General features: G+C 38.8%; 1 protein-coding gene across 1 annotated transcript; it reads left to right on the top strand.

The window, feature by feature from the left end:
• The first annotated feature begins 887 nt into the window (after nt 1-887).
• On the top strand, nt 888-7,783 carry LOC114649969 (cytochrome c oxidase subunit 5B, mitochondrial-like). The gene is made up of 4 exons (XM_028799383.2): nt 888-1,054; nt 2,996-3,066; nt 3,264-3,363; nt 7,460-7,783. Exons 1-4 carry the CDS (start codon nt 955-957, stop codon nt 7,570-7,572), a joined length of 384 nt encoding a protein of 127 aa, XP_028655216.1. The 5' UTR covers nt 888-954; the 3' UTR covers nt 7,573-7,783.
• Nucleotides 7,784-13,267: the final 5,484 nt, after the last annotated feature.

Genomic DNA, 13,267 nt, shown 5'->3' with positions numbered 1-13,267 from the left:
TGACTTAATAAACAGCCATGCTAGTGAAAATAACTCAGTGATATTAAAATTTAATGAACCTACTGTACATACATCTCTGGAAACACCATTGTAAACATTGTAAATGCAGTGTCCTGTGCTCTGATAAATTCATTTTAAAACACAATAACCCAAGATAGTGCTTATCCCAAAATACAATATTTTAAGTAAACAAAACTTTCAGAAAATCAAAGTTACCATTTTAATAATAACAATATTACCTATAAACTTAGTTTTGTACTCCATTGACTGCTGAATCTGTACTTGTAGTTTGATGTTTTGGGAGTTGTCATTGCACCTGATGATTATTATACTGAAATGTAATCAAAAGATCTGATTCTAATCTAGTTAAGCTAAGCCAACGTCTTCACGGAACACAGCAAGCTAATAGCACCACTGGACTTGCCTTTGCGTTTACTATTTAATAAGGTTCGATAAATTAACAGAGAGAGTACAGGCTGGGGCAGGGCAAGTGTACAGCTGTTAGGTGGCTCATCAATACCAAATCTCTCTCAGACCTCTAACCAATTGTACATGAACTTTGAGATGAGTGGACGAAGCAATGACAGGTGGTTGTTACAACGTGTTATGTGTTGCCTATTGCTGGATGATGCTTTCATCAAACATTTACTGGAGTGGAAGATGTAGAAGTTATGGGAGCCTATTTCCTCAGGAAGGTAATTTACATGAAAAAAATCCCCCTTCTTTTAAAGATATCCCCCAATATTTTTGCCCTCGATAATAAAACACTCCCCTAAAGTCGTAGTAGTGATTTTCTCAAACCTGCCCTGTCCCTATTGCGGCAACACTTTTGATCCAGTACCACTGCCAAGTCACGGTCACGTGATCGGTAGCTGCAGCTTCAGACGTCATCAGACACCATCGTACTACGCATGCGTATTTCCTTGCACATTCGTCTTTTCCGGCTTCTTGGATATGGCTGCAAGGTTATTGCTGAGCTCTGCTGCCCGCGTTGCGGCATGTCGGGTTGCCTCAGCTCGGGGCCAAGTCTTCACCCGCGGCATGGCAGCTGGAGGTAAGAAGGCATGAGTGAGGGAGCTGACTTTGATATTTGCGGAGAGGAAAGGGGTTACCGGCGGATTGGAGAGGGCGAGTTGCGGCCTGGGCAATGACATTAGAGCGGGCCAAGACGAAGCGAACTGAAATTAAAGCGAATATTTTTTAAATGTGATTTTTTTGTGAAATGCATTCAGTGTCGGGAAGAAGATTTGACTAAGGAGCTTTTGATTAATATATCAATATTTACATAAGACATGTACATAAATACAAGCCCAGGTTAATATTCACGGAGGTCAAAATCATTATCAGAATGTAATTTGCAGCTCCGGTTCTTATAACGTGTTAGTAATCCTGTTTCTTTTGTAAAAGAAAGATCACATTAAATATCGTGTTGGGTAAAAGAACCATTACACGTGAATTGTGTTGTGGGTTTTGAAAGAGAAATATTTCGGTATATTCCAGGGACATTTACTTCGGCCATTGCGGGCATTCTAGTGTAGTTGTTATACACTGATGAGGTAAGAAACGTTGATATTGTGGATTATTCATTTGATCATGTTTCAATGGTAAGTGCTGTCATGAGAATCAAAAAGTGTGACTTGTGCACTGAACATTACCAGTACATATTATTTCCAGTGTTTTTGAATATGTGTTAAATACATCTTAAGAGATTCACAAGTACAACCAAGATGTCATCTTGTAAAATCTACGTTGTTAAGGTAACTGTCCCTGGAGGTTATGCATGGCTTGGTGGGGGGGGGTTGAAATTTATGTTTTAAAAGTGGAATATTTACTGTATAGTTCAAATTCGAATATTAGATACATTTGAATGTGCATGTGACTGCCCTATATTAAAGCAAACATTATACTAAAAGGAGTACACCCCCCAAAAATTATATGTATATTTTTATTTTGTTACTTACCCAGTGTAGTTTATAGTGGTGGCTGAGAAAAAATTTTTAAATCTCATGTTTTCATGGTGAGAGTACATTATAAAGATTCTGGTTGAACAGGAACCAGTGATGACCAATGCTGGACAATATTAAACGATGAAACGATGTGAAAAACATCCAGGTTGGGAAGAAAAATGCTAATGTAACTTGTGTCACATAACCCACTTGTCCTGTCGTATACTCAAAATTTGCAGAATACATTCATGTTCTGCTATAATTTTATTAATACTTTTCAAACTCGGGGTTCAAGATTAATAGAAAAGACTCTTTCCCATAGTACTGTGCATCTGAATTGGTCATCTGCCCCCCTCATTTGCAAGAATCCAGTCTTCATGTTTAAAAGCTCTGTATATTTGAAAGCATCTTTTTGTTTGTCTTGTATGGTGAGTTTTCAGGAAGTATTAATTTTTTTTAGCAAAATAACTTGCATTATGCACCTTTGAGCATACAAATGAGTAACGGACATGTGGATTATGGAACACAAGTGTGATTAGAATGTGTTTTTTTTTCTTTTCTTATGAATGTCCTCCCTGCGTGGAGTTTGCATGTTCTCCCCGTGTCTGCGAGGGTTTCCTCCCACAGTCCAAAGACATGCAGGTTAGGTGCATTGGCGATCCTAAATTGTCCCTAGTGTGTGGGTGTGTGTGCACCCTGCGGTGGGCTGGCGCCCTGCCCGGGGTTTGTTTCCTGCCTTGCGCCCTGTGTTGGCTGGGATTGGCTCCAGCAGACCCTCGTGACCCTGTAGTTAGGATACAGTGGGTTGGATAATGGATGGATGTTTTTTTCATTGTTTGCCATTGTCCAGCATTGGTTACCATTGGGTCCTGTTTAATCAGAATCTTTGTCTTGTTTTTCTCCATGAAAATGTGAGATTAAATTTTTTATTTTTTTTGGCCACCACTACAAACTACATTGGGGAAGTAACATAAAAATGATTATTTTTGTGTGTAGTATTCCTTGAATTGTGCTTTTCAATTGATTGCCTACATTTTTAAAATTAACAGGAATCCCAACAGATGAAGAACAGGCTACAGGTCTGGAGAAGAAAATCTTGATAGCCTCCAAAGATGGAAAAGTAAGTTGGTAATGGCCTTAATGTAGAGAGGTAAATCAGAGATGTTTGTACCAATTTCTATCAGTGTTCAATGCGTAGATATTGTAATATGCAGCTAAAGACTGCTTTCCTGTTTACACCTCACCTTTTTTGGTGGAAGTCACAATAGTAACTTGCTAAGTGAGAGAGATCTTAATTCTTTTGCTTCTCTTTTTTAGGATCCTTACAGCATGTTTAAGCCCAAGCATTATGCAGGGACCAAAGAAGACCCACACCTTGTTCCATCAGTAACAGATAAAAGGATTGTTGGCTGTATTTGTAAGTTTTTATTTTAAGAAATTTACAGTGTAGTAAATTTTTTTTACTTGATCAAGTATCAACTGTTTTTGACACCGATTTACGAGTGGATCCCAGCCATAATATATACTGCCTACTGTAATGGCAATCTCTTGTCAAGCACATATAAATATGTAGTGATAAACTCACATTTTTAGACATTGTACTATGAGGTGCCTACATGCAAGCAGGTGACCCTCGAAAAGTTGTCTTCCAGTTGGGTTGTCACTTGGGTCTGCCATATCTCTTCATATCAGAGTTTCTTCCAGTTTGCATTTGCCTTTAGATTGTGTAGGACACCACTGTACTCACTGACACTTGAATTTTTTTTTTTTTTTGTAATTTCTCTAAATGAAAGTCCTACACTTCTAAGGGTAAATATACTCTTTCACATTTGTTAATTGCCATTTTCTTGCCATTATTGCTAGAGTTTATAACTTTCTAGGGTGTATTAACACAGTCTCTACCAGCTCTGCTTTAAGAGAGACAGAAGGTTTTTAAGTATTCCGCAGCACTGCTTAATTTACTTTAATTGCTGCAGAACATCTGTAGGTTGTAACCTATTAGTTGTTCCCTGAAGAAGGCCCATTTGTAATATTCTGAAATTTCCTTTTTCAGTTTTTGCTAACCTAAACTTTAAATATAAACGTTAGGCAGTTTACTGCTAACCTTTTCACCATTTTAGGTCATTCATTGCATTTCAACTGATAAAATTTGAAGGAAAGCTGGAAAAAATGAGGTGTTGTAAATCTTTTGATTCATAGTGTATATGTTCAAAATTAAAGTGAGCAGGTCTGTTTAATAGAAGGTCATTTTTCTTGGAAATGGAAGGCTGTTTGGGTGTAGGGTTGCAAATAAGTACTGCAGATCCCAAACAATGAGTAACAAGTGTAAATGTTTTTAGTGTTTCTTATATTTATATTTTTTTTATATTATTATTGAATATTGGAGTTCTGCTTTATACATCTGTTTTATTTTTAGGTGTACTTATTTTGTTTAGCTTTTCAAATAATGCTAAAATATTAGCCAGAAATGTAGTAGCAGTCTTCAGTGGAGGTTTACCATATTTCTACAGTTGCAAATTATTAAATATTAAGGCTGAATTTCCAACATCATAAAGATATGATTTCTGTTTAGTCTGAACTTGAACCTCAACCAAGACTGTACACATTTTCGTATAAGATACTGTACAGCATAATGATTTAATTTTGTGATGGTGCTGTACAGTAGGTTTGTTTATTTTAACTTTGGCATCATAAACATACAGAACGTTTTTTTTGCAGATAAGTAAACCGCAGTCAGAATGATTTTTTTTTTATATATATATATAAACTAGACTGATTTAACTTGAAGTTAACAGAATATGTTTAACTAATGGAGTATAAACCCCATGCAGCTTCTTGACCCTAATTTTGACTAATTGAATTTGTGGTGGCCATTTTACTGTACCCACCAGTATTTAAGAATTATTGTGGGTTTAGAAGCTTACAATGTAATTGATAGCATGATTCTCCTGTATAAGGTATATTGGCATGCAGACAGGTCACTCACAAAACTTGTCAGTGTCAGGTAATTCAAAGTTCTGAAGGTTCACATTTCTGAAAAACTAAGGGATAATAGTATAACTGACCCTTAGGAGAGTTCCATGTTTAGCATCAGTTAAGCGTGATTGAGTTAGCCTGCATCTCACTTTTAGCATTTCCTTTAAATAATTCAACAGCACTTTCAATTATTTGTAAACAAGTTTAGCTTCTGTAGATGAATACTGATTTCAAAGAAAATTTTAAGTGTTACAGCAGACAGAACACAACATAGACTACATTGAGGATGATATATCAAGGTAAACAAAATATCAATTGTATCCATAATCCACATTGATATGAAGTTAAATGGAGTAGCCAGAGATTGTTTTTTTTTTTTATGTAATAGCATCTGGGCAAAAAATACCTGTGATAATGCTTCCTAGAGCACTTTGGTAGAATTGGCTTTGTGGTGAATGTGCTGAACTGGTTAAACAGTTATTTTGCAGAAAATATAAGGCATTGTTCATGCTAGGACATGGGATACCCGACATCCTTCTTTCTGCTTCTGCTTTCAGAGAGTCCATGTTAATTCCCTGAACAGAGACGACTTTCCTGATTACCGTATGAAGTTTTTTTTGGCATCCCTATTCTCGTGTCATTGTATAAAAAGTAAAATTGGCAGTCACAGACGGAACATATGTAGAAATGTTTCTCATAAGCAAAAGAACTATACCCACCTCCATAAATTCACCAGGTGTTGACCATTTAAAAATATTGCTCAAGTATGTACAACCCTGGGTAGCATTATGATGCAGTGGTTGATGCTCATTTCTCGTGAATACACAGACCAGAGTATGAATACCTCTCCTGGTTTTTGGCTAAATGGAGTGTGCATTCCCTCCATACATTGTGGTTACCCCCAGGTTACTCTAGTTTTCCCACATAAGCCAGATGATTGATGGCTCTAAATTGTCCCAGGTGTGAGGATGGGTGTGTTTGTCCATCTTATTTTGAACTGCTGCCTTATGTAGGGTTCTTCCTGGCCCTATAACCAGTGCTGCCAGGATAGGCTATGGAATCCACTGAACTGGATTAAGTGCTTTTGAGAATGTATCTATGTACATTTGCAGCACAATCCAGATTTCTGTCCAGATGTTTCCCCAGGTATATGTTTACGTTAACCACTGGAACATTTTGTTTGTGTTTAGACGCAGATAACTTAGCCTGCACAATTGATTTATCTGCCAGGCCTTGTCCAATTCCCCTTGTCCTTCACCTGTACAAACCATGAATACAGAATCACCTAAGAACTTCTGCAGGTGGCATGTCTCTGTATTGTATTTAAATTCTGATCTTTGCAGGGTGACCTGAGGGCCAGTTTTACATTCATTGAGCATAGCTTTTCTTCTATCAGCTGTCTTAAAGACACCAAAGAAGGGAAAGAATGATTTATACATGGCTACCTGACCTACCAAGATGGGAATAGGTCTTGTGTAGGCTGAGAATTAGACTGAGTATCCTCATTGGCTGGTGCATGTCTTGAGCAATATCAGCATCTTTAGTCTTGCTAGTATAGAACCTTCATAGCTGTCCTTTCACTCAGTCAGTAGTTTTTGACAGGCTGTGGGGAGTGGACATTCCTATGTGAGGGTAAGGAGTGCGGCATCACTTGGGCAGCATTTTGGTTTGGATGGATGCAGTAATAAGGAGAGGACATTTACGTTAAACTCTGAGATGGTAATGATGGCTTTCAGGAAGTATGGTTTGAAGAGTGATGGAAAGGTGTAAAGAAGTCTTTTTGACGGAGAGAAGGAAGATAACCATAACTCTTCAGCTCTGTCCTGGTTTTTCCTTTTGTTGGGGATTCTCTGTTTATAGGGAGTTATTTTACTCATGTAAGTCCATACATCTCTGTCGCAGCTTGTCCTCCATGTTTTTCTTATGAGTACTTTTACTCGTCTGCTCTGCTCCTGCATCTCTTTCCGTACAAACTTCAAACCCCAATATCTCCTGTTCTGAAGGGTTTTTTATTTTCAGTAAAACCTTTAAAAATAGGTCCAAGTGTTATTTGTTTGAAAACCTTTTGGAACCTGCAGTCTTGTTAACATGGAGTTTTCCCAGCTTTCTCCTTACTTTCCAGGTTGGCTCACTTGTCACATTTTCTTACCCATGAAGCTTTGTTTGATATATTATCTGCATGTCAAAAGGTGTTGCCTTAATTAATACTTGCTGCCAGGCACGTAGCTGGCATCATTCAAATCAAACTATATGGCCTGCTGAAAATATTCATCATCAAGTTTTATATGAAGAGATTTATCAGTTCACTGCCACTGGACAATCTTAGGCTGAATTGCAAAAGGCAACGCTTACCCTGAATTACTGGATTTTTTTTCCCCTCCCCAGTCATTTGCACAAACTATTGATGTAATGAAACCCCAAACATTTTCAGATTGGTACTTTTGTATGATTCTGGGTGTTTGTTTTTAGCTTTGACATGCAATACATATGTACACAAAATTTCTCATCTCAATCTTTTGATTTTTTTCATTTTGCAGGTGAGGAGGACAATACAGCCATAATATGGTTCTGGTTACACCAAGGAGACCCTCAGCGCTGTCCCTCCTGTGGTGCACATTACAAACTCGTCCCACATTCCTTACCCCATTAGTCTTGAACTTCTTGTGAAGGGAACACACTTTTTATTCAAAGCTGTTAAATTACTCCAGAAGGATTTCATTTTAATTAAAAGTAAAGTTGTTCATGGATGTGGGACGAAAAATACTTCTGCAATTCCATTTAGCTGTTTACTGCACTCTTAAGTACTGTATGTTGTGCTGTCTCTGATCGAAATAAAGTGATGGCATTTTAGTACTCTTAAACATGCTGTTTTTGCTTTTGTTTTTTATCCTGGAACTGAGTAGAGACGAGAAGATGAAGATGGTAAACAACTAAAAGAAAATGGTAGACCCCGCAAGGAAAGAACACGAGTGAAAAAGTACAAGCATAACAATTATTACAGAGGTAAAGCATAAGCTGCAGTCTTAATTCCCACACATCTAACCAATTAATTTTCAGATAAAAAACTTTCCGGATTTGAGTTCTGAACCCAAGTGTTTAAACAAATAGAGAGAAACAGGTGCCATGAGTGAAGGGCTGAGTTATAACAGTAAAGACCGTTGCTTTAAATTGAGATCTTTACTAAAAGCAGTTGAATACAGTGGGAAGTTGGGGGTGAATTTCACACAAATGGAAAAGTGTTTTTTGCACATAAAGAACCATAAAAACATTGGAATAAATTAGTAGTAGTTAGAGAGGAGGACTCTGGGGACCTTTAAAACTCGACTTGTTGTACTGGAGAAATTAGGAGGACACAACTGGCGAAAGCTTTGTTGGGCTGAATGGTCTGTTCTCATCGGTCGTTCAGTCGTGAGCTCTGCTTGTGAATTCTGTTGACTACTTCTAACGTGTTCCACTCTGCTTACAGTTGAGGCAGGCATGACCTTTATTTGAGTTGAGCGTTCCTGCATTATAATTCTTAACCTCTTTTCTTGTTTGTGTGTATTCTTGTACTTCAGATATTTGAAGTAATTGATCCTTAGGTTAAGGGTTTCTCTCTATTATAAAGAAAAATAAAAATTTGGAAGGAGACGAGACGTGATTGTCTCAGAGACACTTTCACGTCCTGTGAGTCGAGTCTTCGTGCCCAGTGATGTAACCACAAGGCAAGAGTTTATGCAAAGAGATTTGGAAAAGTCCTGCGTGGTTACGTCAGACGCATTTCATGTAGAGAGAAAGAAATGATATTCACTCACGGGCAGTTAGACGTTGCATTGTCACGATGTAATTCCAAACAAGGAATCAAAATTCAATGCTATATTGAGGAAAAGTGAAAAGAGATCTGTCATATCACCTAGGTGCATATATTCGAAGTACGCCACGTGAAATGCAGATCACACGGCACGGCAACCGCAGCAAGCCAGCAGCTGATAGAGCACAGAGGAGGTAAAAAAAACAACTGTTTCCCATTCTTTCACCATGTAAGTGGGGTGTCGGAGGAGCGATCACAAACTCCTTGGGGTACGTTTGAGGGGAGCCCTCTAGTCTTTTAAAAGGGTATAAGAAGATTTTAAGGTACTGAGACATTACTTGAGGGGTATGCACCTCCTTAAGGATCAGTCTTTCCCAGAATGCTATAAAATCGTCGGGGTGTGAGCTCGGCAAGATGTTAGTGACTCCATTGTGTTACTTCAATTTACAGCAGCCATGTATCACAACTCCTGCATCTGATAAACGGGTGTTAAGCTGCTTGGCAATTGTAAATATTATGTGGATGATTAAGGACACATTTGTGAATGCACACACACACACACACACACACACCTGAACAGCAGCGATGTCTAGACAGCCTGGTTCACTTCTGTATGGCGCTCTTCACCCGTACATGGGCATTGGAGACCTGACAAATGGCCATCCACTTCATGGCTCGTCGTTTAGAGACACCCATTACACCCACTCCGTAAAGTTTCTTCATAATTTGGTAATTTACATTTTCTTGTGTCAACACCAGCATTCTGCATTGGGCCCACTGAGGTGTGTGATTAAAGCAAAAACGGCTTCTGCTTTATAAAACTTTATAAAACAGTCATTTTTCAACCCGCCTTATCCTAACAGGGTCACGGGGGTCTGCTGGAGAATAATCATTCAATGCTAATACATTCTTCCATTACTTCAACTGTTCAAGTCATTCTTTCAAACAATATTACATATTAACTTTAAAGGCAACAATTACAAACCCAAAGTAAAAAAACAAAAGCAGCCCATGTAGGCAACGGAGTGATCAGTCGGTTAGTGTGAAGTGAAGTCTTGGGCAGAAGAGGAAGGCCTTTGGAGATGTGCAGTGCCAGCAACATCACATGACTGGAGCCCAGAAGTGGGCAGCATCTAACCTGTGTGTCCAGGGCCGTGGTGGTCCTCTATTGTGACATTTTCTAGTTATTCCTTGCCCTTTTTTAATTCCATTGATTACTACATTGCAATAAAAATGGAGTATTTTCCAGATCAATGTGGAGGCCACTCAGTCCACCAACTGTTTGAGTAGCCAAGCTTTTCCAAGACTGCGTCTCGTGGTACCATCAGAGTCTCAGTGCTTGTTTCAAATTTCTGTAATTTCAATGCCCAAGTCAGCTGACTCATGGTACCTGTTAAATGTTTGTGGTTTCCAAACAATACCCGTCCTTCATTTGACAGTAAGACCATGACGTTAACTATCTCAGAATCTTTTTGACTTTTGTCTTTCTGTTCTTTTGACTGCCTCCATTGTTTTTTTTTTTTGGGCTGTCCATTGTATGTTCCTGTTTACTCAAATTAGGGTTGTGTGGTCCATAGTCTATCCCGACAACATCAAACAAAAAGCAGTAACTAACGTTGGAGAAGGCTCCAGTTTTTTGGGGGCACAAACACACACTCCTTAAGTCAATTTACAGATGGATGTCTTTGGAATATAGAAAGAAAACCTACAGATGCAAAGGGAGAACTTGCAAACTCCATGTGGGTGACAACCAAGCCAGAATTCAAACCTTATGCTTTTTGAGTTTTGTAAATCATCCAGCAAAAGAATAAAATGGAATTGCTGGTTTGTGGCGGGTGGAATGTGTTGGCAGCCTGATTTATGGGTTTGCTTTTTCTATTATGTTTAGTTGACGCTTTCCTTAAATATAAATTATTAATCATGGGCACAATTACAAATGTGAAACGACCTCTTCAAGATTTCCCACTTCAAGCGCTACTGTTCTGCAAGTAAACATTTTATTTTACGACTTGCTGAGTTACCCAGCTTGGCCTGGTAAATTTCCTCGGTTGTAGTGCTGTTGGTTATTCAGATGCATCAAAGTATACTATGTAACTAACTAACTACTTCTCCGTACACAATGCTTCTGTTTTTTTTAAACAAAGGGATGTGTTGTGTAGTGGTTAAGGCTTAGGATTTGAATCCCTAAGGCTGTGGGTCTAAATCCCCTTTCTGACACTGTGTGACCCTGAGCAAGTCACTTCACCTGCCTGTGTTCTCATTTGAAAACCAAAAAGAAATGTAACCGATTATACCTCAAACGTTGCCAGTCAAATAATGATAGTAGGCCTCTGGGACTGCTTACTCAGTCGCTCATGAGTAAAACGTTCCTGCATTAGATCGATTCCAGCTTTTCCTAGTGACTTGGTTTTTGTTGATGGCCATAGCAGAACACAATTTTACAGGATAGTGTACTCTTGAATTCAAACAGTAAAACATTTGAGTGAAAATCTGAGTGTATATTATCATTATTAGATGTTTGAGTTTCATTTGTAGATGTGGTCTTCCTTTAAAGTTTTGGTGTGGTGTGGCATCCCCTTTCAAAGTATGTACACTTGTAAATGTAAACGATTTTCAAGGGCAAGGAGGGGGGTCCGTAGATGTGAATGTATATTACAATGGAGTATCTCTGGGTGAACCTGTTCAGTGTAAACTGCCACCATCAGTCCTCCTTGTCTCAGATCCACCTCTTCTGCCTCTGCTCCTTCTTGCTTCTAGCGACAGTGCTTGAGGTTTGTAGCACATTTGCTAATGATTGAGCTTAGAGTCTTCCTTGAGCTTCACTGAACTTTGTTGTTTCCACTTCATACCTGACAATACACGTCAGACATGGTCTTGGTTACGTCTCAGGCCGAGGCATTTTGTGGCCAGCTCCAGAAAGGGTTCCAGTGTTCCCAACTTTTTCCATTTCACAATTTTTGAGGCTGTGTGGTCCTGGAAACACTCAAACCTTTAGAAATGTTTTGATCCCCTTGCCCCGATTTATTCCTCACCACAATTTATTGTGTTGTAGATTTAGTTTTCAATGGATACATTTGCCATTTATTCCAATCAGTCTCTACACTCAGTAACCCATGAAAGTCTCTCCTGTCAAGAAGAGTCCAGACCCTTTGCTGTGGTGCTCCAGATTGTGGTCAAGTGCATCCTGTTTCCTTTAATTCTCTTTGAGATGTGTCTAGATCTTCACTGGAGTCCACCTGGGGCAAACTGAACTGACTGAATATCGTTTAGAAAGACACATACCTATGTATATAAAGTCCCACAATTCACACCGCACATCAGGACAAAAACCAAGCTATGAAGTCCAAAGAACTCTCCGTAGACACCCACAATCAAAGTGTGCAGGAAGTGAAGGGGTCCAAATGGTTTCTGAATCCACAGTATTGACTGTTTTCTCCAAACTAAATGACTAGACGGCTCTGGGCTCTTTGTTCCTATCCCAGCATGGCTACTATCAGTGTGGAGGCTTCATGTTCTATTCATGCCTGCGTTGGCTTTTCTCCAGATACACCTGTCTCCTTCTGACATGCATTTTGGATTGAATGGCTGCTCTAAACTGGCCCAGTATGAGTGAGTGTTGGGGTGTGTGTATACATGTCCTGTGATAAACTGGTGCCCACTTCAGGATTATGTCCTGCTTTGTGCCCAATTCTTCCAGATAAAGCTCAGACTAAAACTGACCTGGTAGCGCAAAGCATGTCCAAAATGGAAATGGACAGTTCATTCATTGCCTTTTAATATTTTACATATATTACAATTATGTTGCACTTTATTCCATGTTTTGTTTCAGAAGGAACTAATAATGCTTACAGTGCCCATTTTGTAACACATACTGCTTTTAATGATCCAGAGTTCAACTTTATTAAAGTTATTGGAAGGAAAGACTCGGCAGCCTAGGAGGAGATGGGCTTGAAGCAGAACATGTAGAGCACATCAGACAGCTACTGTATGTCTGCGTGTGATGCCAGTAGTTGGCGTGGCATTATAACTCAGTAAGTTTCTTTGAAAAAAATATACACAGTAGGGATCAGTAAAATAAAGGTTACAGGATGACGGACTCAACAACCTGGATTGTGGCACCCTGGTACCTCAATGTGTCACTACCAGCCACATGCAGCGTAATGTAAGTGCCAGGTAGCAGTCGTTCTTGAAATTGTTAACTAAAAATGTACCAAAAAATGCAGTATAACAAGGGGTCCAGGACTTGCAGTACATGGCACCTTAAATTCTTTAGGATTACCAAGTATCTCACAGAAACTTTGAGGTATTGCCAATACTGTCCACTAGAGGTCATTCGTGGACAGTCTTTTTTGTTTAGTTTTTTCATACTCTGCTTCATTGCGACTCTGCATTGAATATATAAATGCTGAAAGAATATGAAATAATCTGAAATACACTGTCAAATGAAGAAAAAGCTGCCTAAAATGATACCTATGTGTAAACTCATTTTTACAGACCTAATTTAACATTTTTAAGACAAATCATAGCAAATACATACAAAACTTAGTTTTTTTTA

This window comes from Erpetoichthys calabaricus, chromosome 1 (assembly GCF_900747795.2).
Source record: "Erpetoichthys calabaricus chromosome 1, fErpCal1.3, whole genome shotgun sequence".
Lineage (NCBI taxonomy): Eukaryota > Metazoa > Chordata > Cladistia > Polypteriformes > Polypteridae > Erpetoichthys > Erpetoichthys calabaricus.
The sequence above is the reverse complement of the archived record's forward strand: the minus strand, read 5'-3'. Positions and strand labels throughout refer to the sequence as shown.